This window comes from Salmo salar, chromosome 05, assembly GCF_965601325.2.
Source record: "Salmo salar chromosome 05, fSalSal1, whole genome shotgun sequence".
NCBI classification, from domain to species: Eukaryota; Metazoa; Chordata; class Actinopteri; order Salmoniformes; family Salmonidae; genus Salmo; species Salmo salar.
The window spans coordinates 89,336,308-89,359,501 of NC_138295.1; the positions used below are offsets into that span (position 1 = coordinate 89,336,308).

General features: G+C 45.7%; 2 protein-coding genes across 11 annotated transcripts in view; both read right to left on the reverse strand.

Moving 5' to 3' along the window:
- The window catches only part of LOC106596178 (thyroglobulin-like), a 95,731-nt gene extending 95,326 nt beyond the window's left edge, over positions 1-405 (reverse strand). The window contains exon 1 of the mRNA XM_082974956.1: positions 321-405. Within this exon, the coding sequence (XP_082831082.1) occupies positions 321-390 (70 nt within the window). The 5' untranslated portion in view covers positions 391-405. The remainder of the gene's footprint in view (positions 1-320) is intronic.
- A 584-nt stretch (positions 406-989) lies between these two features.
- Positions 990-23,194, reverse strand: part of phf20l1 (PHD finger protein 20 like 1) — a 38,173-nt gene continuing 15,968 nt past the window's right edge. For 4 of the 10 annotated variants that reach the window (XM_082975932.1, XM_082975923.1, XM_082975924.1 and 1 more), the window contains 18 exons: positions 22,758-22,888; positions 22,399-22,568; positions 21,566-21,763; positions 21,095-21,292; positions 20,849-20,908; positions 18,577-18,858; positions 17,684-17,902; positions 16,525-16,578; positions 16,298-16,417; positions 13,230-13,397; positions 11,179-11,252; positions 10,881-10,991; positions 10,267-10,366; positions 9,550-9,745; positions 9,140-9,301; positions 8,772-8,955; positions 4,193-4,403; positions 990-2,909 (listed from right to left, as the gene is read on the reverse strand). In XM_082975932.1, coding sequence (XP_082832058.1) covers positions 2,767-2,909; positions 4,193-4,403; positions 8,772-8,955; positions 9,140-9,301; positions 9,550-9,745; positions 10,267-10,366; positions 10,881-10,991; positions 11,179-11,252; positions 13,230-13,397; positions 16,298-16,417; positions 16,525-16,578; positions 17,684-17,902; positions 18,577-18,858; positions 20,849-20,908; positions 21,095-21,292; positions 21,566-21,763; positions 22,399-22,568; positions 22,758-22,888 — 2,781 coding nt within the window. In that variant the 3' untranslated portion in view covers positions 990-2,766. The remainder of the gene's footprint in view (positions 2,910-4,192; positions 4,404-8,771; positions 8,956-9,139; positions 9,302-9,549; positions 9,746-10,266; positions 10,367-10,880; positions 10,992-11,178; positions 11,253-13,229; positions 13,398-16,297; positions 16,418-16,524; positions 16,579-17,683; positions 17,903-18,576; positions 18,859-20,848; positions 20,909-21,094; positions 21,293-21,565; positions 21,764-22,398; positions 22,569-22,757; positions 22,889-23,194) is intronic. The other 6 variants (XM_082975931.1, XM_082975927.1, XM_082975928.1 and 3 more) reach the window with 6 other exon arrangements.

The window sequence follows — 23,194 nt, forward strand, 5'->3', positions numbered from 1 at the left end:
TGACAAACTGACTTGTTGGAAAGGTGGCATCCTATGACGGTGCCACGTTGAAAGTCACTGAGCTCATCAGTATGGGCCATTCTACTGCCAATGTTTGTCTATGGAGTTTGCATGGCGGTGTGCTCAATTTTATACTGGCTGAAATAGCCGAATCCACTAATTTGAAGGGGTGTCCACATAGTTTTGTATATATAGTGGATATACAAAATAATGATAAACATAGAAAAAGCATCATCAGAAATAAGAGGTTTAAATTATAGCTGAAAATAACTTTGAAATATTCAAAAACCCAAGATAAACTAAGAGCCCTAAGGTGTTACCTGAAATCTTCCCGTCAGACAGACAGAGGCAGCACAGCAGAATGGAGGAGATCTGAACCAGGCTCATCATCTTCCTCAGTCTGTCCCTCCGTTGAACTGTGAGGAGACTGGGACTAACGCTCTGGATTTATACCATCAGTGCTATCTGCAATGTCATCCTCCCTAGGTAGTCACTGCACTCAGGATGGAGTGTGTGACACACGTGGTCCTCACTCACCAAACATGGAACACTCGTGTGTTTGGAACAATGGAAATTCTGGAACATTCTAGTGGGAGCAGCCAAGCCTGAGACTCAGAGGGCCATAAGAAGAGAGGAGTTGGTCATGCAAGACTTGACCTGGGATGCATTAGAAACCTAGAAACCAATCGGAAGAAAACGGACAGAAACGTCGGAGGGACGATCTGAATTTGTCCAATAAGAAACTGTTGTTTACGTTGCAAAAAAAAATTATACGGTTTACACTAATAAATACGACCCAGGTGAACATGACTTGCACCTTCAGGACGATGCTCTTTCAAGAGCCAACGGATGACAGGTTTCTGAAGTCAAATGACATAAAACAAGTCCAGCAACAGACAACACAAATGAACAATTGAATGTGTAACAGTATAACACACACACCAACTTGGTAATATAATCATTGAAAATAATAACCGTAAGACGAGAAATTAAATATCCAGAATATCTTTTTTAATGGCATTGTACATGTAGTAAATCACATAAAGAACAGGTCTTAAATAAACTCTTAATGTACAGCTGGTATATGTCAATAAAAATCTACTTTGTTTTATACCCTACCGGCTGGTTCTAAAACACTTTTTATACAGGTTAATAGAAACGCTAAATAAACATAGTCATTTTTCTTCAAGTATATTTTATCCTCTTATGCCTTCTATAGATTCCTCATCTTTACAGTTATAAAACTGTACATAAAAAGACCCAACAACAGCAATCAACACATTGCTTTTTATACGCATTTACATCCAGCTGGCAATTTAGCTTACTGTGGTACAAGTCAAACGTGTCCACTTAGTCAGAAGACATTGTGGTGTTGTGACGTAGCAGCCATACTGGGGCCGTACTGAAAGCATCAAAAACCCCACAGACAGAGGCTACGTCCCCAAATGGCACCCTATTCCCTACATAGTGCACTACTTTTGAACAAGCTCCATAGGGCTCTGGTCAAAAGTAGTGCACTACATAGGGAATAGGGTGCCATTTCAGGATGTGTACACAGAGACAAACGTGCCACAGATGTCCCGTGACATCAAGGCCATTCCGTGGTTGTCATGGAGATATCCTGAAGACACACAGTCGTATGTCTGTCTGTGGATTGGGTATATTATATACACCAGTAAAATATACTCATCCTTTCCCATGTTGAATCAGTGAGAATGATAACATTGTAAACTTGGTGGTTCATACTTTCAGACTTGGCACATAAGAGAATGAAAGTTAATGATTGTAAAAGGTGGCAATAGATTCCTGAAATGAAATCAGAATGCAGCCGCTAAATGACTGATGTTAGCACTGGTTTTTAACAAATCATCTAACCATAGTGTGAACTTGAGGGGGAACTCGAAATTTTAAAACATCTCAAACAAGTTTCAGACCACGCTTCCAAAACAGAACAGATTTCTGGCAGGTTAAAGCTTGCTACAATATCATCTAACATTCACCTTGGTGATTTCGTTTTTGCATTAACTCATATCACACAAGCAAGGCTTCTACAGCTCTGCTCCTACTGAGGCAAGAGAGTGATGGGATGTTTCCCAAATGGCCCCCTATATTCTGTAGTGTACTACGGTCTAAAGTAGTGCACTATAAAGGGAATAGGGTTCTATTTGGGATGGGCCCATGAGGTGATATCATTGCATTTTAATAATCTAATTGAATTAAATTGAATTTCAGCTATATCATAGAATGCGTGTGAACGATTTAACGTACGTGGACAAACCCTCATTCCTGGTTATGAAAACGTTGTGGGAACTTCATAACAGGGAGTCTTAGTTAAAACAACAAACGTCCTGGGCCCTACAAACTAATACTGTATTCAACTGGTACTTTTCATCCAGAAGTCCCATTTTGTCAACTCAATACTTTGTTACTCCAACTCAAAACACTCTTCTTTCTAATACCAAGAGTCCACTGGACTCAGCTCTTTCCTGTTGGTCTCTATACATCCATTCATCCCCCTTGTATTGAGCCAACTGAAGGTGTGCTCAGTTTGACAGTTTATGGACCACAGCAGACGGTGTGCTTCGGTGCCAGAGAGAGAGGACGGGGTTCCTGTCTGTCTGTATCAGAGGGTAGTGGGTACACCCTGGGTTTGGATTGGACTCTCCTCTGTCAAGTGCTGTGATGACACCAGATGCCTAGTGCTGTGGCCATACTAACCAGGGCCAGACACGGGCCAGACTCTGGCTAGGTCAGGCCAACCCAAACTCACACAGAACACAGGGTGCTCATCTGTTGCACCTTGCTCAGGTCTGTGAGGAGCTGCTTGATGCGGTGTTTGAGCTGAGGCAGTCTGGCCAGGGGGTCCGGAGGCTCCAACTCCCCAGTGAAGTCCAGCCAGCTCTCCAACACTGAGGGACACAGAGAGATAGAGAGACGGTTAGGATCTAATAAAGTAAGAACAAGTTCCTCCTTCATTTACAATGGGGTCATTACCTCCTACTCCTTTGGTAGTAGTCTACAGGACAGTGTATTAGTCTGTAGAACAGTGTATTATTAGTCTATAGGATAGAACAGTGTATTATTAGTCTATAGGACAGTATTATTAGTCTATAGGACAGTATTATTAGTCTATAGGACAGTATTATTAGTCTATAGGATAGGACTGTGTATTATTAGTCTATAGGATAGGACTGTGTATTATTAGTCTATAGGATAGGACTGTGTATTATTAGTCTATAGAACAGTGTATTATTAGTCTATAGGAAAGTATTATTAGTCTATAGGACAGTATTATTAGTCTATAGGACTGTGTATTATTAGTCTATAGGATAGGACTGTGTATTATTAGTCTATAGGATAGGACAGTGTATTATTAGTCTATAGAATAGGACAGTGTATTATTAGTCTATAATACACTGTTAGTCTATAATATGTTTAAAGTAATGACTAAAGAATTCCACCCTGAAACGTATAAGACTATGTGAAATGTATTAGAATTATAAGACTATAATCCAATAATGTATGTGTGAGACAAGGGTGAGAAATGTATGGTTGAGAAAACAAAAGACAAGTGTATAATTAGTCTATAGGATAGGACAGTGTATTATTAGTCTATAGGATAGGACAGTATTAGTCTATAGGATAGGACAGTATTAGTCTATAGGATAGGACAGTATTAGTCTATAGGATAGGACAGTATTAGTTTATAGGATAGGACAGTATTAGTTTATAGGATAGGACAGTGTATTATTAGTTTATAGGATAGGACAGTATTAGTTTATAGGATAGGACAGTGTATTATTAGTTTATAGGATAGGACAGTATTAGTCTATAGGATAGGACAGTATTAGTTTATAGGATAGGACAGTATTAGTTTATAGGATAGGACAGTGTATTATTAGTTTATAGGATAGGACAGTATTAGTCTATAGGATAGGACACTATTAGTCTATAGGATAGGACAGTATTAGTTTATAGGATAGGACAGTATTAGTCTATAGGATAGGACAGTATTAGTCTATAGGATAGGACAGTATTAGTTTATAGGATAGGACAGTATTAGTTTATTGGACAGTGTGTAATTAGTTTATTGGATAGGACAGTGTATTATTAGTTTATTGGATAGGACAGTGTATTATTAGTTTATTGGATAGGACAGTATTTATTGAATAGGACAAACGACCCCATTTACCATCAAGCTCCTTCTCTATGAGGTCCATCCTGCCTGCCACCTGGTTCTGAACATCTTCTATGTGAGTGAGGAGATTCATTTGCCACTGGAGACAGTTCCTGGCATGTTCCACTGAGTCTGGTCCCCTCTCATTCAGACAGCCAGGCACAGCCAGCATTGAGTCTGGTCCCCTCTCATTCAGACAGCCAGGCACAGCCAGGGCAGTTGTCTTCTGTTGACAACACACAGCATTAACTCAACCACAAAAATCCAATCAAAATTGATCGCAACACATTTTACAATTCAAAAAATAAAAATGAAAGCCGGTAGCCTAGTGGTTAGAGAGGCGAGACAGCGACCAGAGGGTTCAAATCCCGGGTCTGACAGGAAAAATCTGTCCCGGAAGTGAGCTGGCAACCGGAGGGTTACATGTATCAAACCCTAGATACCAAGGCTTGCCTTTGTGCACTGCTCCACGGGCACCTCCCAGCACCTACCTCTCCATGTAGTGTATTGTCTTTAGGAGAGGTTGAGATCAACAGTCCCCTGTTCCTACCTCTCCATGTAGTGTATTATCTTTAGGAGGTTGAGATCAACAGTCCCCTGTTCCTACCTCTCCATGTAGTGTATTATCTTTAGGAGAGGTTGAGATCAACAGTCCCCTGTTCCTACCTCTCCATGTAGTGTATTGTCTTTAGGAGGTTGAGATCAACAGTCCCCTGTTCCTACCTCTCCATGTAGTGTATTATCTTTAGGAGAGGTTGAGATCAACAGTCCCCTGTTCCTACCTCTCCATGTAGTGTATTGTCTTTAGGAGGTTGAGATCAACAGTCCCCTGTTCCTACCTCTCCATGTAGTGTATTGTCTTTAGGAGAGGTTGAGATCAACAGTCCCCTGTTCCTACCTCTCCATGTAGTGTATTATCTTTAGGAGGTTGAGATCAACAGTCCCCTGTTCCTACCTCTCCATGTAGTGTATTATCTTTAGGAGAGGTTGAGATCAACAGTCCCCTGTTCCTACCTCTCCATGTAGTGTATTGTCTTTAGGAGGTTGAGATCAACAGTCCCCTGTTCCTACCTCTCCATGTAGTGTATTGTCTTTAGGAGAGGTTGAGATCAACAGTCCCCTGTTCCTACCTCTCCATGTAGTGTATTGTCTTTAGGAGAGGTTGAGATCAACAGTCCCCTGTTCCTACCTCTCCATGTAGTGTATTATCTTTAGGAGGTTGAGATCAACAGTCCCCTGTTCCTACCTCTCCATGTAGTGTATTATCTTTAGGAGAGGTTGAGATCAACAGTCCCCTGTTCCTACCTCTCCATGTAGTGTATTGTCTTTAGGAGGTTGAGATCAACTGTCCCCTGTTCCTACCTCTCCATGTAGTGTATTGTCTTTAGGAGGTTGAGATCAACAGTCCCCTGTTCCTACCTCTCCATGTAGTGTATTGTCTTTAGGAGAGGTTGAGATCAACAGTCCCCTGTTCCTACCTCTCCATGTAGTGTATTATCTTTAGGAGAGGTTGAGATCAACAGTCCCCTGTTCCTACCTCTCCATGTAGTGTATTGTCTTTAGGAGAGGTTGAGATCAACAGTCCCCTGTTCCTACCTCTCCATGTAGTGTATTGTCTTTAGGAGAGGTTGAGATCAACAGTCCCCTGTTCCTACCTCTCCATGTAGTGTATTGTCTTTAGGAGAGGTTGAGATCAACAGTCCCCTGTTCCTACCTCTCCATGTAGTGTATTATCTTTAGGAGGTTGAGATCAACAGTCCCCTGTTCCTACCTCTCCATGTAGTGTATTGTCTTTAGGAGAGGTTGAGATCAACAGTCCCCTGTTCCTACCTCTCCATGTAGTGTATTATCTTTAGGAGAGGTTGAGATCAACAGTCCCCTGTTCCTACCTCTCCATGTAGTGTATTATCTTTAGGAGAGGTTGAGATCAACAGTCCCCTGTTCCTACCTCTCCATGTAGTGTATTGTCTTTAGGAGAGGTTGAGATCAACAGTCCCCTGTTCCTACCTCTCCATGTAGTGTATTGTCTTTAGGAGAGGTTGAGATCAACAGTCCCCTGTTCCTACCTCTCCATGTAGTGTATTGTCTTTAGGAGGTTGAGATCAACAGTCCCCTGTTCCTACCTCTCCATGTAGTGTATTGTCTTTAGGAGGTTGAGATCAACAGTCCCCTGTTCCTACCTCTCCATGTAGTGTATTGTCTTTAGGAGGTTGAGATCAACAGTCCCCTGTTCCTACCTCTCCATGTAGTGTATTGTCTTTAGGAGGTTGAGATCAACAGTCCCCTGTTCCTACCTCTCCATGTAGTGTATTATCTTTAGGAGGTTGAGATCAACAGTCCCCTGTTCCTACCTCTCCATGTAGTGTATTATCTTTAGGAGAGGTTGAGATCAACAGTCCCCTGTTCCTACCTCTCCATGTAGTGTATTATCTTTAGGAGAGGTTGAGATCAACAGTCCCCTGTTCCTACCTCTCCATGTAGTGTATTATCTTTAGGAGAGGTTGAGATCAACAGTCCCCTGTTCCTACCTCTCCATGTAGTGTATTATCTTTAGGAGGTTGAGATCAACAGTCCCCTGTTCCTACCTCTCCATGTAGTGTATTATCTTTAGGAGAGGTTGAGATCAACAGTCCCCTGTTCCTACCTCTCCATGTAGTGTATTATCTTTAGGAGAGGTTGAGATCAACAGTCCCCTGTTCCTACCTCTCCATGTAGTGTATTATCTTTAGGAGAGGTTGAGATCAACAGTCCCCTGTTCCTACCTCTCCATGTAGTGTATTGTCTTTAGGAGAGGTTGAGATCAACAGTCCCCTGTTCCTACCTCTCCATGTAGTGTATTGTCTTTAGGAGGTTGAGATCAACAGTCCCCTGTTCCTACCTCTCCATGTAGTGTATTATCTTTAGGAGAGGTTGAGATCAACAGTCCCCTGTTCCTACCTCTCCATGTAGTGTATTATCTTTAGGAGAGGTTGAGATCAACAGTCCCCTGTTCCTACCTCTCCATGTAGTGTATTATCTTTAGGAGAGGTTGAGATCAACAGTCCCCTGTTCCTACCTCTCCATGTAGTGTATTGTCTTTAGGAGAGGTTGAGATAAACAGTCCCCTGTTCCTACCTCTCCATGTAGTGTATTGTCTTTAGGAGAGGTTGAGATCAACAGTCCCCTGTTCCTACCTCTCCATGTAGTGTATTGTCTTTAGGAGAGGTTGAGATCAACAGTCCCCTGTTCCTACCTCTCCATGTAGTGTATTGTCTTTAGGAGAGGTTGAGATCAACAGTCCCCTGTTCCTACCTCTCCATGTAGTGTATTATCTTTAGGAGAGGTTGAGATCAACAGTCCCCTGTTCCTACCTCTCCATGTAGTGTATTGTCTTTAGGAGAGGTTGAGATCAACAGTCCCCTGTTCCTACCTCTCCATGTAGTGTATTGTCTTTAGGAGAGGTTGAGATCAACAGTCCCCTGTTCCTACCTCTCCATGTAGTGTATTGTCTTTAGGAGGTTGAGATCAACAGTCCCCTGTTCCTACCTCTCCATGTAGTGTATTGTCTTTAGGAGAGGTTGAGATCAACAGTCCCCTGTTCCTACCTCTCCATGTAGTGTATTATCTTTAGGAGAGGTTGAGATCAACAGTCCCCTGTTCCTACCTCTCCATGTAGTGTATTGTCTTTAGGAGAGGTTGAGATCAACAGTCCCCTGTTCCTACCTCTCCATGTAGTGTATTATCTTTAGGAGAGGTTGAGATCAACAGTCCCCTGTTCCTACCTCTCCATGTAGTGTATTGTCTTTAGGAGAGGTTGAGATCAACAGTCCCCTGTTCCTACCTCTCCATGTAGTGTATTGTCTTTAGGAGAGGTTGAGATCAACAGTCCCCTGTTCCTACCTCTCCATGTAGTGTATTATCTTTAGGAGAGGTTGAGATCAACAGTCCCCTATTCCTACCTCTCCATGTAGTGTATTGTCTTTAGGAGAGGTTGAGATCAACAGTCCCCTGTTCCTACCTCTCCATGTAGTGTATTATCTTTAGGAGAGGTTGAGATCAACAGTCCCCTGTTCCTACCTCTCCATGTAGTGTATTGTCTTTAGGAGAGGTTGTGATCAACAGTCCCCTGTTCCTACCTCTCCATGTAGTGTATTATCTTTAGGAGAGGTTGAGATAAACAGTCCCCTGTTCCTACCTCTCCATGTAGTGTATTATCTTTAGGAGAGGTTGAGATAAACAGTCCCCTGTTCCTACCTCTCCATGTAGTGTATTGTCTTTAGGAGAGGTTGAGATAAACAGTCCCCTGTTCCTACCTCTCCATGTAGTGTATTGTCTTTAGGAGAGGTTGAGATCAACAGTCCCCTGTTCCTACCTCTCCATGTAGTGTATTATCTTTAGGAGAGGTTGAGATCAACAGTCCCCTGTTCCTACCTCTCCATGTAGTGTATTGTCTTTAGGAGGTTGAGATAAACAGTCCCCTGTTCCTACCTCTCCATGTAGTGTATTATCTTTAGGAGGTTGGGATGAAGTTCCATCCCAGTTGGACCTGGTGTACAACTGATAAATAAAGTGATCGTCTTGAAAACAAACAAGAGACAATGAAGATCAACAACACCTTTCTTACTTCCTGTTCCTTGGCTGTGAAGTGGGTGGAGTGGGAGGCGGGGTTAGTATTAGCCACCACCAGGTCCTCCTCCACCCCTCCTCCCTCCTGGCTGTTGGAGCCGTGGGGGTCTGCAGCCGGCCGGTCTGTAGAGGGCCAGTGCTCCAGCTGTCCGGGGCTGGGGGGTTTCTGGTAGCTGTAGAGCAGAGAAGACTGATTACAAAGACTAGACAACGATCAATAAAATACATTATGAGCCCACTGTAAACTAGTGACAGGGACCAATACCGCTAATTCAACACAATATGGCTCATGTTTGATTCCATACCAGTGGCCATCGTTACTAAAAACAGGTATTACACAGACAGCTGAACATGTACCTGTGTTCACTGGTGATGTAAGTGTCTGTCTTGGAGGAGTTCTGGTTGTTCAGAGAGTTGTCTGTCAAGTGGATGCAGTCAGGGAGACCGCCCATGGGCTGGTCCTCGTCAGAGTTCACCCATGACCGAGCCCAGAAGTGCAAATTGGGATTGTGTTTGTTCCTATAGGTGGACAAGGAAGTAATGGTTCATTTAGACTCCAAATGATCATGGATCCGTTTCAAATAGCACCCTATTCCCTTTATAGTGCACTAGATTTGACCAGAGCCCTATGGCACCCTATTCCCTTTATAGTGCACTAGATTTGACCAGAACCCGTACTACAGATAATGAGTTTCACAGTTCTTTGCACAGATGTGTTCTCTTTAGTGTGATGAAAACATTGCCCTACGTGTTGAAAGGTGACCTACTGTAGTATGTCCATCTTCAGCTGTAGTCCGTGAAGGACGTTGTTGACACTGAACACGTCTGCTAACAGCTGATGGGTGGACACGCTGGTCTTACAGTTCTGCTCAGAGTAGTTCTCAGAGAGGAAGGACAAGCCGTACATCTGACCCTTGTTCAACCAGTCTTTGTCATGGAGATATTTGGCACTCCACCTTTGACCTAAACAACAAAAACAAAGGGACATGTCAGGAAAACAACCAACATGTTGATGATAATAATAATGTAGGAATATCTTGGTCTTGGTTGTAAATTGTAAAGGGTAGGTAGAAGTTGTCTAGCCTGAGTGCCAGTCTTGGTTGTAAATTGTAAAGGGTAGGTAGAAGTTGCCTAGCATGAGTGCCAGTCTTGGATGTAAATTGTAAAGGGTAGGTAGAAGTTGCCTAGCCTGAGTGCCAGTCTGTTTGTGCTATCATACCAACTCCTTGTCACTCATGGTCATGTTTGGCTTGACAATGACATCAATGGCTCAAGAGCACAAACAGATCTGAGACCAGGCGATAGAAGGAGACAACAGATCTGAGACCAGGCGATAGAAGGAGACAACAGATCTGGGATCAGGCTAAAAGTTGCCTCTAACCACTGACACAGGGTGAGATTATCTTTCATCCCCCTAATGGTTTAGGTTGGGGAGTAATCTGATCCTAGATCTGTGGTTAGGGGAGTGTAGGGTATGAAGTTACCTGGAGGGTCTCTGCAGATGTAACATATGTACTGGTCCGGGATGCTATCCTCCAGAAGCCCCATACACACACTGTGCTGCCAGCACATACACTCCTCACACTGAAACACAGAGAGAGAGACTGAATGTGTGTGTGTTTAGGTGGAAACAAATACTATCTGAACCCAGGTCTGAAACATGTATAACACATTTTATTTAACCAAGCAAGTCAGTTAGGAACAAATTCATATTTACAATGACAGCCTACCCCGTCCAAACGCGGACGGGCGCCGCCCTATGGGACTCCCAATCACGGCCGGTTGTGATACAGCCTGGATTCGAACCAGGGTGTCTGTAGTAACGCCTCTAGTACAGCTATGTAGTGCCTTAGACCACTGCGCCACTCAGGACGCCCATATTAGAGGCCTGAAGGGAACGCCTTGGCGGAGCTTGTGGCAGACTTGTACTTTGTACATGCATTTGTTGTAAACTCTCCAGTTAACTGATACTAAAGAGTGATTCATTTAATATTAACTTCAGGTGTCCCTGGTGTTGAATTTACACCACAAGTGACTGGGATTTTCCAACCCCACTTCAGACATAACACTAGTCTGAGGGCTCCAGTCAGTCCAGTACCTGAATCATGAATCCATTCTCCTCGTCCATCTCACAGATACAGCGGACGATCTCCTGGGTACCATCCTCATCCTCCTCCTGGAAGTCCTCCATGTTCACAGAGTCAAAGTCCTGGTCGGAGGGTTCAAAACAAACCCCCTTAGTCATGTTGTCACCCTGAGTCACATCTATACATTTCCTAAGCTATAACACACAATCTATTACATAGAGGAGGATCCTGAAGGACCATGGAGTCCAGTCTGCTTCCTGTTTTCTATGTTTCCAGAAACAAATGATGGTAGTATCGTGACAACCCTACCTGGTTGTACTCATCTCCACTAAACAGCAGGCTCTCTGTGGTCGAGTCCTCCAGGAAGTCTATGTCTGACAGGTCTAGAGAGGGAGAGTGGGGGAGGGAGAGAGAGAGAGGGAGAGAAAGAGGGGAGAGAGAATAAAAACAAGTGTAAACACACGGCTCACATTCTTTACAACATATATCTTGACGTCATTTAAATTGTGAGAACTTCAGCAAAGCATCACCTAAAGTTTGCCTAGTTGACAGTTATCTAAATACCAAGTGTGATCACCACAGAGTAACATAACAGTCTATTCCAATACTGAAAGGCTGAATAAAGGCTAGGAGGGGCGTAAACACCGGTCAGAACCTTAAAAAACAGTTTAACCCCAAATTGGACCCAGTTGACACTGTTAGATAACAGTCCTTAGCGATGTTTCTTCATTTCCCAAGTACTGTTGGCTACCCCAATGTGATATATAGAAGTAAGGCCACTGATCACAGTCGACCACATTCATTCTGAGGAGGTATTAAGTCCAGAATGAAGGCTGCTGTGGCTCTGCTGGTGTTGCTGTTCTGTCAGTCTGGGGCATGGGCTGCAGTGTCTGAGACATGAACAGTGCTGATGTCTCCCTGCATCTCGTATGATGCAGGTATCTTCACAGCACCAGTGAGAGGGGTCTACTTCATCAGATTCACTGTCATGGACAACAAAACCTCCAAGGGGTTGTCTGTACTTTAGTAGAAGAATGGCCAGTCTATTATGTGGTCCAGTCAGTGGAATGAAAAGGACAACCATTATCTATCCAATGCAGCGATTCTAGATTATCTATCCAATGCAGCAATTCTAGAGTTGGAGAAAGGGGCCACGGTCCACAAGTCTCTTCTCAGGCTATTGGATCTAGAGTTGGAGAAAGAGGCCACGGTCCACGAGTCTCTTCTCAGGCTATTGGATCTAGAGTTGGAGAAAGGGGCCACGGTCCACAAGTCTCTTCTCAGACTACCAGATCTAGAGTTGGAGAAAGGGGCCACGGTCCACAAGTCTCTTCTCAGACTACCAGATATAGAGTTGGAGAAAGGGGCCACGGTCCACAAGTCTCTTCTCAGGCTACCGGATCTAGAGTTGGAGAAAGGGGCCACGGTCCACGAGTCTCTTCTCAGGCTATTGGATCTAGAGTTGGAGAAAGGGGCCACGGTCCACGAGTTACAGGTGATGGTTAAGAGTGGGACTGTGTTATGGAACTTCCTTTCAGATGGTAAGTTATGGGTGATGGTTAAGAGTAGGACTGTGTTATGGAACTTCCTTTCAGATGGTAAGTTATGGGTGATGGTTAAGAGTGGGACTGTGTTATGGAACTTCCTTTCAGATGGTAAGTTATGGGTGATGGTTAAGAGTAGGACTGTGTTATGGAACTTCCTTTCAGATGGTAAGTTATGGGTGATGGTTAAGAGTAGGACTGTGTTATGGAACTTCCTTTCAGATGGTAAGTTATGGGTGATGGTTAAGAGTAGGACTGTGTTATGGAACTTCCTTTCAGATGGTAAGTTATGGGTGATGGTTAAGAGTAGGACTGTGTTATGGAACTTCCTTTCAGATGGTAAGTTATGGGTGATGGTTAAGAGTAGGACTGTGTTATGGAACTTCCTTTCAGATGGTAAGTTATGGGTGATGGTTAAGAGTAGGACTGTGTTATGGAACTCTGTAAGGGACCCCAGGTTTCATTTCTAGCAGAACTACTGACACAATCTTCAAACTAAAACTGATAGATAACTAGTAAATAGTCCCTCAAAATGTCAAGCTAGAAAAAAGGAGAGCGGATAGGATACTTTCCCTTTTCTTTACCCAATAATATTCTACAGCAATATAGGGTCAACATGTCGTCTGATTCAGAGTAATGACGTGTGATAAATAACAATAAAAACACTGACTTCTCAGACGTTGTGCCTATATGTGTAGTTCATCAATTTGAACAGCACATTCATGTAAAGATGAAATGTGATTGGTTGATATACATATGTATGTATACGCATTCATTTCATAGAAAAGACGCCCTTGTCAGGCGATTCCCACTCACTCTCTCCGGTCAGGTCGACAGAGAGGATGGCGCGGGGGTACTGGTAATGTTTGGTGGTGGAGCAGGAGGAGGAGGAGGGGAAAGTGAAGGAGGTGGAGGAGCGGTGAAGAGTAGACGCCGTAGATCGCTCCAGGAAGGACAGGGACATGTCATCGTAGTCCGAATAACCTGCAGGTGAGAAAACACAACATTTATTTTTATGATGTATTGACGATGTGCTACTTCTAACCTCTGTTTATCTTTCTCTTAAGTATTTATTGGTGGTGTGTGTATTGGCTGGGGCAATCAAACTCCCCCTTTGAGGATTGATTAAGTACTATCTTATGTCTCATCTTAGATATATGTTTACAATAAGCTATACAAATGGACTGGCCATTCACTGACAACATACTATACACAGAACCTGAACTAAACGTACAGTGGATTCACAACAGCAGGAGCCCTTGGAGAGACATCAAGATACAGAACCTGAACTAAACGTACAGTGGATTCACAACAGCAGGAGCCCTTGGAGAGACATCAAGATACAGAACCTGAACTAAACGTACAGTGGATTCACAACAGCAGGAGCCCTTGGAGAGACATTAAGATACAGAACCTGAACTAAACGTACAGTGGATTCACAACAGCAGGAGCCCTTGGAGAGACGTTAAGATACAGAACCTGAACTAAACGTACAGTGGATTCACAACAGCAGGAGCCCTTGGAGAGACATCAAGATACAGAACCTGAACTAAACGTACAGTGGATTCACAACAGCAGGAGCCCTTGGAGAGACGTTAAGATACAGAACCTGAACTAAACGTACAGTGGATTCACAACAGCAGGAGCCCTTGGAGAGACATTAAGATACAGAACCTGAACTAAACGTACAGTGGATTCACAACAGCAGGAGCCCTTGGAGAGACATTAAGATACAGAACCTGAACTAAACGTACAGTGGATTCACAACAGCAGGAGCCCTTGGAGAGACATTAAGATACAGAACCTGAACTAAACGTACAGTGGATTCACAACAGCAGGAGCCCTTGGAGAGACATTAAGATACAGAACCTGAACTAAACGTACAGTGGATTCACAACAGCAGGAGCCCTTGGAGAGACATTAAGATACAGAACCTGAACTAAACGTACAGTGGATTCACAACAGCAGGAGCCCTTGGAGAGACATCAAGATACAGAACCTGAACTAAACGTACAGTGGATTCACAACAGCAGGAGCCCTTGGAGAGACATTAAGATACAGAACCTGAACTAAACGTACAGTGGATTCACAACAGCAGGAGCCCTTGGAGAGACATTAAGATACAGAACCTGAACTAAACGTACAGTGGATTCACAACAGCAGGAGCCCTTGGAGAGACATTAAGATACAGAACCTGAACTAAACGTACAGTGGATTCACAACAGCAGGAGCCCTTGGAGAGACGTTAAGATACAGAACCTGAACTAAACGTACAGTGGATTCACAACAGCAGGAGCCCTTGGAGAGACATTAAGATACAGAACCTGAACTAAACGTACAGTGGATTCACAACAGCAGGAGCCCTTGGAGAGACATCAAGATACAGAACCTGAACTAAACGTACAGTGGATTCACAACAGCAGGAGCCCTTGGAGAGACATCAAGATACAGAACCTGAACTAAACGTACAGTGGATTCACAACAGCAGGAGCCCTTGGAGAGACATTAAGATACAGAACCTGAACTAAACGTACAGTGGATTCACAACAGCAGGAGCCCTTGGAGAGACATCAAGATACAGAACCTGAACTAAACGTACAGTGGATTCACAACAGCAGGAGCCCTTGGAGAGACGTTAAGATACAGAACCTGAACTAAACGTACAGTGGATTCACAACAGCAGGAGCCCTTGGAGAGACATTAAGATACAGAACCTGAACTAAACGTACAGTGGATTCACAACAGCAGGAGCCCTTGGAGAGACATTAAGATACAGAACCTGAACTAAACGTACAGTGGATTCACAACAGCAGGAGCCCTTGGAGAGACGTTAAGATACAGAACCTGAACTAAACGTACAGTGGATTCACAACAGCAGGAGCCCTTGGAGAGACGTTAAGATACAGAACCTGAACTAAACGTACAGTGGATTCACAACAGCAGGAGCCCTTGGAGAGACATTAAGATACAGAACCTGAACTAAACGTACAGTGGATTCACAACAGCAGGAGCCCTTGGAGAGACGTTAAGATACAGAACCTGAACTAAACGTACAGTGGATTCACAACAGCAGGAGCCCTTGGAGAGACATTAAGATACAGAACCTGAACTAAACGTACAGTGGATTCACAACAGCAGGAGCCCTTGGAGAGACATTAAGATACAGAACCTGAACTAAACGTACAGTGGATTCACAACAGCAGGAGCCCTTGGAGAGACGTTAAGATACAGAACCTGAACTAAACGTACAGTGGATTCACAACAGCAGGAGCCCTTGGAGAGACGTCAAGATACAGAACCTGAACTAAACGTACAGTGGATTCACAACAGCAGGAGCCCTTGGAGAGACATTAAGATACAGAACCTGAACTAAACGTACAGTGGATTCACAACAGCAGGAGCCCTTGGAGAGACATTAAGATACAGAACCTGAACTAAACGTACAGTGGATTCACAACAGCAGGAGCCCTTGGAGAGACATCAAGATACAGAACCTGAACTAAACGTACAGTGGATTCACAACAGCAGGAGCCCTTGGAGAGACATCAAGATACAGAACCTGAACTAAACGTACAGTGGATTCACAACAGCAGGAGCCCTTGGAGAGACATTAAGATACAGAACCTGAACTAAACGTACAGTGGATTCACAACAGCAGGAGCCCTTGGAGAGACATTAAGATACAGAACCTGAACTAAACGTACAGTGGATTCACAACAGCAGGAGCCCTTGGAGAGACATTAAGATACAGAACCTGAACTAAACGTACAGTGGATTCACAACAGCAGGAGCCCTTGGAGAGACATTAAGATACAGAACCTGAACTAAACGTACAGTGGATTCACAACAGCAGGAGCCCTTGGAGAGACATTAAGATACAGAACCTGAACTAAACGTACAGTGCTGCTTGGATTTCCTCTTCTTTTTCTTCTTCTTCTTCTGTTTGATTTTGAAGTGGTCCTTCTCTTTCCTGTCCCTCCGCTCTTTATCCTTGTCCTTTTTTCCTAAAAAAAAAGCAGAACATCTATTTAATCACCAACTGATTTGCGGGAACAACGGAGAAACTTTATTTACTACAACTGCTAAGAAGAGAACTAGAACACAATCTCACCGATCACCTGGGATTTCTCCTCCAGTTTCACCTTCTTCTCAATCTTCATTAACCCTGTAGAAGGAGTCATGTTCGTAACGTGATCACAGTTCTCTGCTGCTAACTGTGTTGATTTAATGAGCGTCCCAAATGGCACCCTATTCCCTATATGCCCACTGCCCTGCCACTAACCTGGCTCCAGGCCTTACCGCCCCTCAGGAAGGCCCACTGCCCTGCCACTAACCTGGCTCCAGGCCTTACAGCCCCTCAGGAAGTCCCACTGCCCTGCCACTAACCTGGCTCCAGGCCTTACAGCCCCTCAGGAAGTCCCACTGCCCTGCCACTAACCTGGCTCCAGGCCTTACCGCCCCTCAGGAAGTCCCACTGCCCTGCCACTAACCTGGCTCCAGGCCTTACAGCCCCTCAGGAAGTCCCACTGCCCTGCCACTAACCTGGCTCCAGGCCTTACAGCCCCTCAGGAAGTCCCACTGCCCTGCCACTAACCTGGCTCCAGGCCTTACCGCCCCTCAGAAAGTCCCACTGCCCTGCCACTAACCTGGCTCCAGGCCTTACAGCCCCTCAGGAAGTCCCACTGCCCTGCCACTAACCTGGCTCCAGGCCTTACCGCCCCTCAGGAAGTCCCACTGCCCTGCCACTAACCTGGCTCCAGGCCTTACCGCCCCTCAGGAAGGCCCACTGCCCTGCCACTAACCTGGCTCCAGGCCTTACAGCCCCTCAGGAAGTCCCACTGCCCTGCCACTAACCTGGCTCCAGGCCTTACCGCCCCTCAGGAAGTCCCACTGCCCTGCCACTAACCTGGCTCCAGGCCTTACAGCCCCTCAGGAAGTCCCACTGCCCTGCCACTAACCTGGCTCCAGGCCTTACAGCCCCTCAGGAAGTCCCACTGCCCTGCCACTAACCTGGCTCCAGGCCTTACAGCCCCTCAGGAAGGCCCACTGCCCTGCCACTAACCTGGCTCCAGGCCTTACCGCCCCTCAGGAAGTCCCACTGCCCTGCCACTAACCTGGCTCCAGGCCTTACCGCCCCTCAGGAAGTCCCACTGCCCTGCCACTAACCTGGCTCCAGGCCTTACCGCCCCTCAGGAAGTCCCACTGCCCTGCCACTAACCTGGCTCCAGGCCTTACAGCCCCTCAGGAAGTCCCACTGCCCTGCCACTAACCTGGCTCCAGGTGCTTGTCCTTATCGATCACCTTCTTCAGGATCTTGTCGTGGAGGGACTCGAAGCTCTTCTCCTGAGGCGGAGGAGGGAGAGACAGCTCTGTGCTGTCAGAGCTCATGGAGGCAGAGGAGCGCTTCTTCCTGTTCAACCTGGGAGGTTTCAGACAGCTCCCCAGTCCAGTACAGTCCAGTTGGAACATATGGCCCGGAAGGGACAGTGCTGGAGGACAGAGGAGACAGTATAAACATATGGCCCTGAGGGGACAGAGGAGACTGTATAAAACATATGGCCCAGAGGGGACAGAGGAGACTGTATAAAACATATGGCCCTGAGGGGACAGAGGAGACTGTATAAAACATATGGCCCAGAGGGGACAGAGGAGACTGTATAAACATATGGCCCTGAGGGGACAGCGCTGAGGGACAGAGGAGACTGTATAAAACATATGGCCCAGAGGGGACAGAGGAGACTGTATAAAACATATGGCCCAGAGGGGACAGAGGAGACTGTATAAAACATATGGCCCTGAGGGGACAGAGGAGACTGTATAAAACATATGGCCCTGAGGGGACAGAGGAGACTGTATAAAACATATGGCCCTGAGGGGACAGCGCTGAGGGACAGAGGAGACTGTATAAAACATATGGCCCTGAGGGGACAGCGCTGAGGGACAGAGGAGACTGTATAAAACATATGGCCCTGAGGGGACACCGCTGAGGGACAGAGGGGGGTGAGAGAGAGAGTATAAGGTTGGGCTCTGGACAAAAGTAGTGCATTATATAGGGAATAGGGTGCCATTTGGGATACACAGCCCAAAACAATTTGGTGAATTAGTGTATTGAAGTTAGATTCAACTAACTGTGTTTTCAAATGAATGAAATCTAAATCCATACACGATGAGGTGGAGACAGTCCTGCGTCTCTTTGTGTTGTCAGGGACCTCCAGCAGGGTGGTGGTGGGCATGGAGGCTGAGGTGGCCCGGGTACGACCAGCCCTGTCTGGGGAGCCTGGCAGCTCAGAGTCCTGGAGGTCCTTGTCAGCGTTGTGGTAATACTTGAGGTGGTAGTCCAGCAGCTTGGCTTTGCGGAAGGCCTTGGAGCACCCAGGGATCTTACACTTGTAGAGGTCCAGGTCGTTGGGAGACGTTGGGTCATCACACCGCTTGGTGTTCATGACTGAGAGAGAGAGAGGTGACACACAGAGGGAGAGAGAGAGAGAGAGAGAGAGAGAGAGAGAGAGAGAGAGAGAGAGAGAGAGAGAGAGAGAGGTGACACAGAGGAGAGATGACACACAGAGGAGAGAGAGAGAGATGACACACAGAGGAGACAGAGGAGAGAGAGGTGACACACAGAGGAGAGAGAGAGAGAGAGAGGTGACACAGAGGAGAGAGAGAGAGAGAGAGAGAGGTGACACAGAGGGAGAGAGGAGAGAGAGAGAGAGGTGACACACAGGAGAGAGCAGTGACACACAGAGGAGAGAAAGAGAGAGAGAGAGAGGTGACAAAGAGGGGAGAGAGAAAGAGAGGTGACACACAGGAGAGAGCGGTGACACACAGGAGAGAGAGAGAGGGAGAGAGAGGTGACACACAGAGGAGAGAGAGAGAGAGAGAGAGAGAGAGAGAGAGAGAGAGATGACACAGAGGGGAGAGAGAGAGAGAGGTGACACACAGAGGGGAGAGAGAGAGGTGACACAAAGAGGAGAGAGAGAGAGAGAGAGAGAGGTGACACAAAGAGGAGAGAGAGAGAGAGAGAGGTGACACAGAGGAGAGAGAGATGACACACAGAGGAGAGAGAGGTGACACACAGAGGAGAGAGAGAGAGATGACACACAGAGGAGACACAGAGGAGAGAGAGGTGACACACAGAGGAGACACAGAGGAGAGAGAGGTGACACACAGAGGAGAGAGAGAGAGAGAGAGGTGACAGAGGAGAGAGAGAGAGGAGAGAGAGGTGACAGAGGAGAGGAGAGAGAGAGAGAGGTGACACACGAGGAGGAGAGAGAGAGAGAGGTGACACACAGAGGAGAGAGAGAGAGAGAGAGGTGACAGAGGAGAGAGAGAGAGAGAGAGAGAGTTGACACACAGAGGAGAGAGAGAGAGAGGTGACACACAGAGGAGAGAGAGAGAGAGGTGACACACAGAGGAGAGAGAGAGAGAGGTGACACACAGAGGAGAGAGAGAGAGAGAGAGGTGACACACAGAGGAGAGAGAGAGAGAGAGAGGTGACACAGAGGAGAGAGAGATGACACACGGAGGAGAGAGAGATGACACACAGAGGAGACACAGAGGAGAGAGAGGTGACACACAGAGGAGAGAGAGAGAGATGACACACAGAGGAGACACAGAGGAGAGAGAGGTGACACACAGAGGAGAGAGAGAGAGAGAGAGGTGACAGAGGAGAGAGAGAGAGAGAGAGAGAGGTGACAGAGGAGAGAGAGAGAGAGAGAGAGAGTTGACACACAGAGGAGAGAGAGAGAGAGGTGACACAGAGGAGAGAGAGAGAGAGGTGACACACAGAGGAGAGAGAGAGAGAGGTGACCACAGAGGAGAGAGAGAGAGAGGTGACACACAGAGGAGAGAGAGAGAGAGGTGACACACAGAGGAGAGAGAGAGAGAGGTGACACACAGAGGAGAGAGAGAGAGAGAGGTGACACACAGAGGAGAGAGAGAGAGAGAGAGGTGACACACAGATGAGAGAGAGAGAGAGAGGTGACACACAGAGGAGAGAGAGAGAGAGAGGTGACACACAGAGGAGAGAGAGAGAGATGACACACAGAGAGAGAGAGAGAGAGGTGACACACAGAGGAGAGAGAGAGAGAGGTGACACACAGAGGAGAGAGAGAGAGAGAGTTGACACACAGAGGAGAGAGAGAGAGAGGTGACACACAGAGGAGAGAGAGAGAGAGGTGACACACAGAGGAGAGAGAGAGAGAGAGAGAGAGAGGGGGAAGGAATGTTTTTCTGGATTATCAAGTCCCTCAATCCAGTACATGACACCCTTTTTGTTCAAGCTGGGCTGAAGAGCGTTTGAGTATGTTTCCATTCTATCGGACAGAGAGGACTTGGTAAAGATCAGCTTCTTACGGGAACATAAATAATAATTGCAGTAAGCCTTGAAGGAAATGAAAAGTAATGGTTAAAAGTATTATAATCAAACTAAAACCTACTTGGTTCCCTGGTGTGCTTGTTTAGTTTAGGGGTCCTGGTAGTACTTCTCCTCCCAGCGACTACAAATAAAACACAAACACAGATGGATTAGGACATTATCTAACATACATTATACTGTACAATGTCTGACCCTAATGACACCCTATTCCCCATTAAGTACACTACTTTAGCACACTTTGTACGGAATAGGGGGCCATTTGAGATGCTGCAGTTGAGAATAAATAACTCCCCTAGTCAAGCATTACCTGCAGCTAAGGGTGGGAATTTTTCTGCCACTGCCGTATGATTGGCTGATGGCCCGTCAGTCAGCTGGTCTCTGTGTGTGATTGGTGGATGAGATGGTGTGAGGATGGAGGCAGCAGATGAAGGTGTAGGTGGTATGTCAACACAGTAGTTGTGGAGGGTTGATGACTCTGCCCTCTCCACAGAGTTTGTCATTTGATCTAAAGGAAGACAATCACACACAGAATAGATTCAGGGTTGAATAAATAGACATGTTTTCCTGGTTGTTCATGGGGGTTTTTCTTGGTCAGGGTTGTATTCATTAGTGCAAACTGTAGCAAAACGTTTTGTCACTCAAAATTAAAAACAAGCGTTTCTTATTTGACAAGTTCAGCTAGTTTCCTCCCTGTTTCGGCCCATTTGGTTCCTAGTTAATATGACCCAGGTCACGTAGGTAGCCAGGAAGAACTCTGATCCCGTGAGGCTGCACTCACCCTCTGGAGAGGAGGAGGAGGAGGGGTCTTTGTGAGATGTGTTGTGCTCCCTCCCATGGGGTGAGAGGTCAGGGCAATGGGTGGTGGTGGGGTGAGAGTTTATATCAGGGCTGACGGTGGCCAGGCGCTGGGAGCGTCTCCTCCTCTGGCTGGGTTCTGAGCTCCTGGGGGAGCCTGGAGGAACTGCCTCACTATGTCCTGTTAGAGAGGAAGCACAGCCACCAAATCACCTGACAGAGATCACAGCCCTAGCTCCCCAAGTCTTACTTCTGTTGGGTTCTGAGAATATGAAATATACTTATGTCACTGAGGGAGAGAGGGTAATGTATAACGTTTACATGATGTCAGGATATGTTATTGTTAGCCATTAGGGAGCCTATGGGAGGGAGCCTCTGCAATAAGAGACAGCAGTACCAAGCACCATGACAGCCTTGAGTTGGGGAGGACTGAGCACTTTGGGGTAGCGGTCAGGTCAGATGAAGTGAGGAAGAACAGATATCACTAAAGGTTCTGTCTAGCAATAGAGATGCATTGGCTGTTTAGAGGTGTAGGAGGAGACTCAGCCTAGGAGAAAGGATTAAATATCAGTGCTTGTGTGAACAATGTCTTTGTCTAATGCAGCTGTCTTGATCCTCTGTGGAAAATAAACCTGGTTTAAGCTTTCATAGCGTTCGTCGAGTTTTTACTCTGAGAATTAGAACCTAACAGGACTGAGGCAATTCGTTTGTTTTCCCCAAAACAAATCTTCCAAAAACGGTATACATAAAGTTGATATTTGTAACACCACTTGTGTCTAAGACTATACACTAGTTTGAGATAGTTAGTGGAAGTACTTTTTCCACTATGATCCTGTCCCTCAGCAGACCGACCTGAGGTAGCCGTGTCTGGGCAGCTGTGTCTGGGGGAGGGACTCAGCATGGACTCTGGAGCTGACATGGGGTCCTCCCCAGCAGACAGAGTAGTGATGGAGCACGGCGGCCTGGACACCCCCTGCTTCTGGCTGCTGTTAACCATGACAAATGGCTTCTTCATTATTTAACAAATGAGCAGCAAAAATATGAATAACAAGTACAACTTACAATTACATTATTAATGACAAATTATTACCTGATTACAATACACTATAAATATACCAATAACCCACAGATTTCTTAGGGCATTGAAAGCCAATAGCCATCTTGTCAAAAGCTACCTGTTGGACTCCCCAGAATGGTGCTTCAGACGCCTGTTCCGACACTTGGCTGGAGAGCCCGTCACAGAGGACCCAGTCTGTCTCTGGGTCTGCCCCTGTATGGAATCATGCTCTGCTGGTCTTGGTACCTTCTGGAAGAATACAGAGAGGAACATACAGTGGGATTGCTGTCATGAATTGACTCCTAGGCCGAGTCCCAAATGGGATCCTATTCCATATTTAGTGCACTACTTTTGTTATGGGCTCTGGTCCAAAGCACTGCAATATATAGGGAATAGGGTGCCATTTGGAATAGGGTGCCATTTGGGACAAAGCCTTAGAAAAACAAATACACATAATATAGAGCAAAGTCTGTCTTTTAAGTTATTTTATTTGTATATATATATATATATATATATATATATATATATATATATATATATATATGCACTACAGTA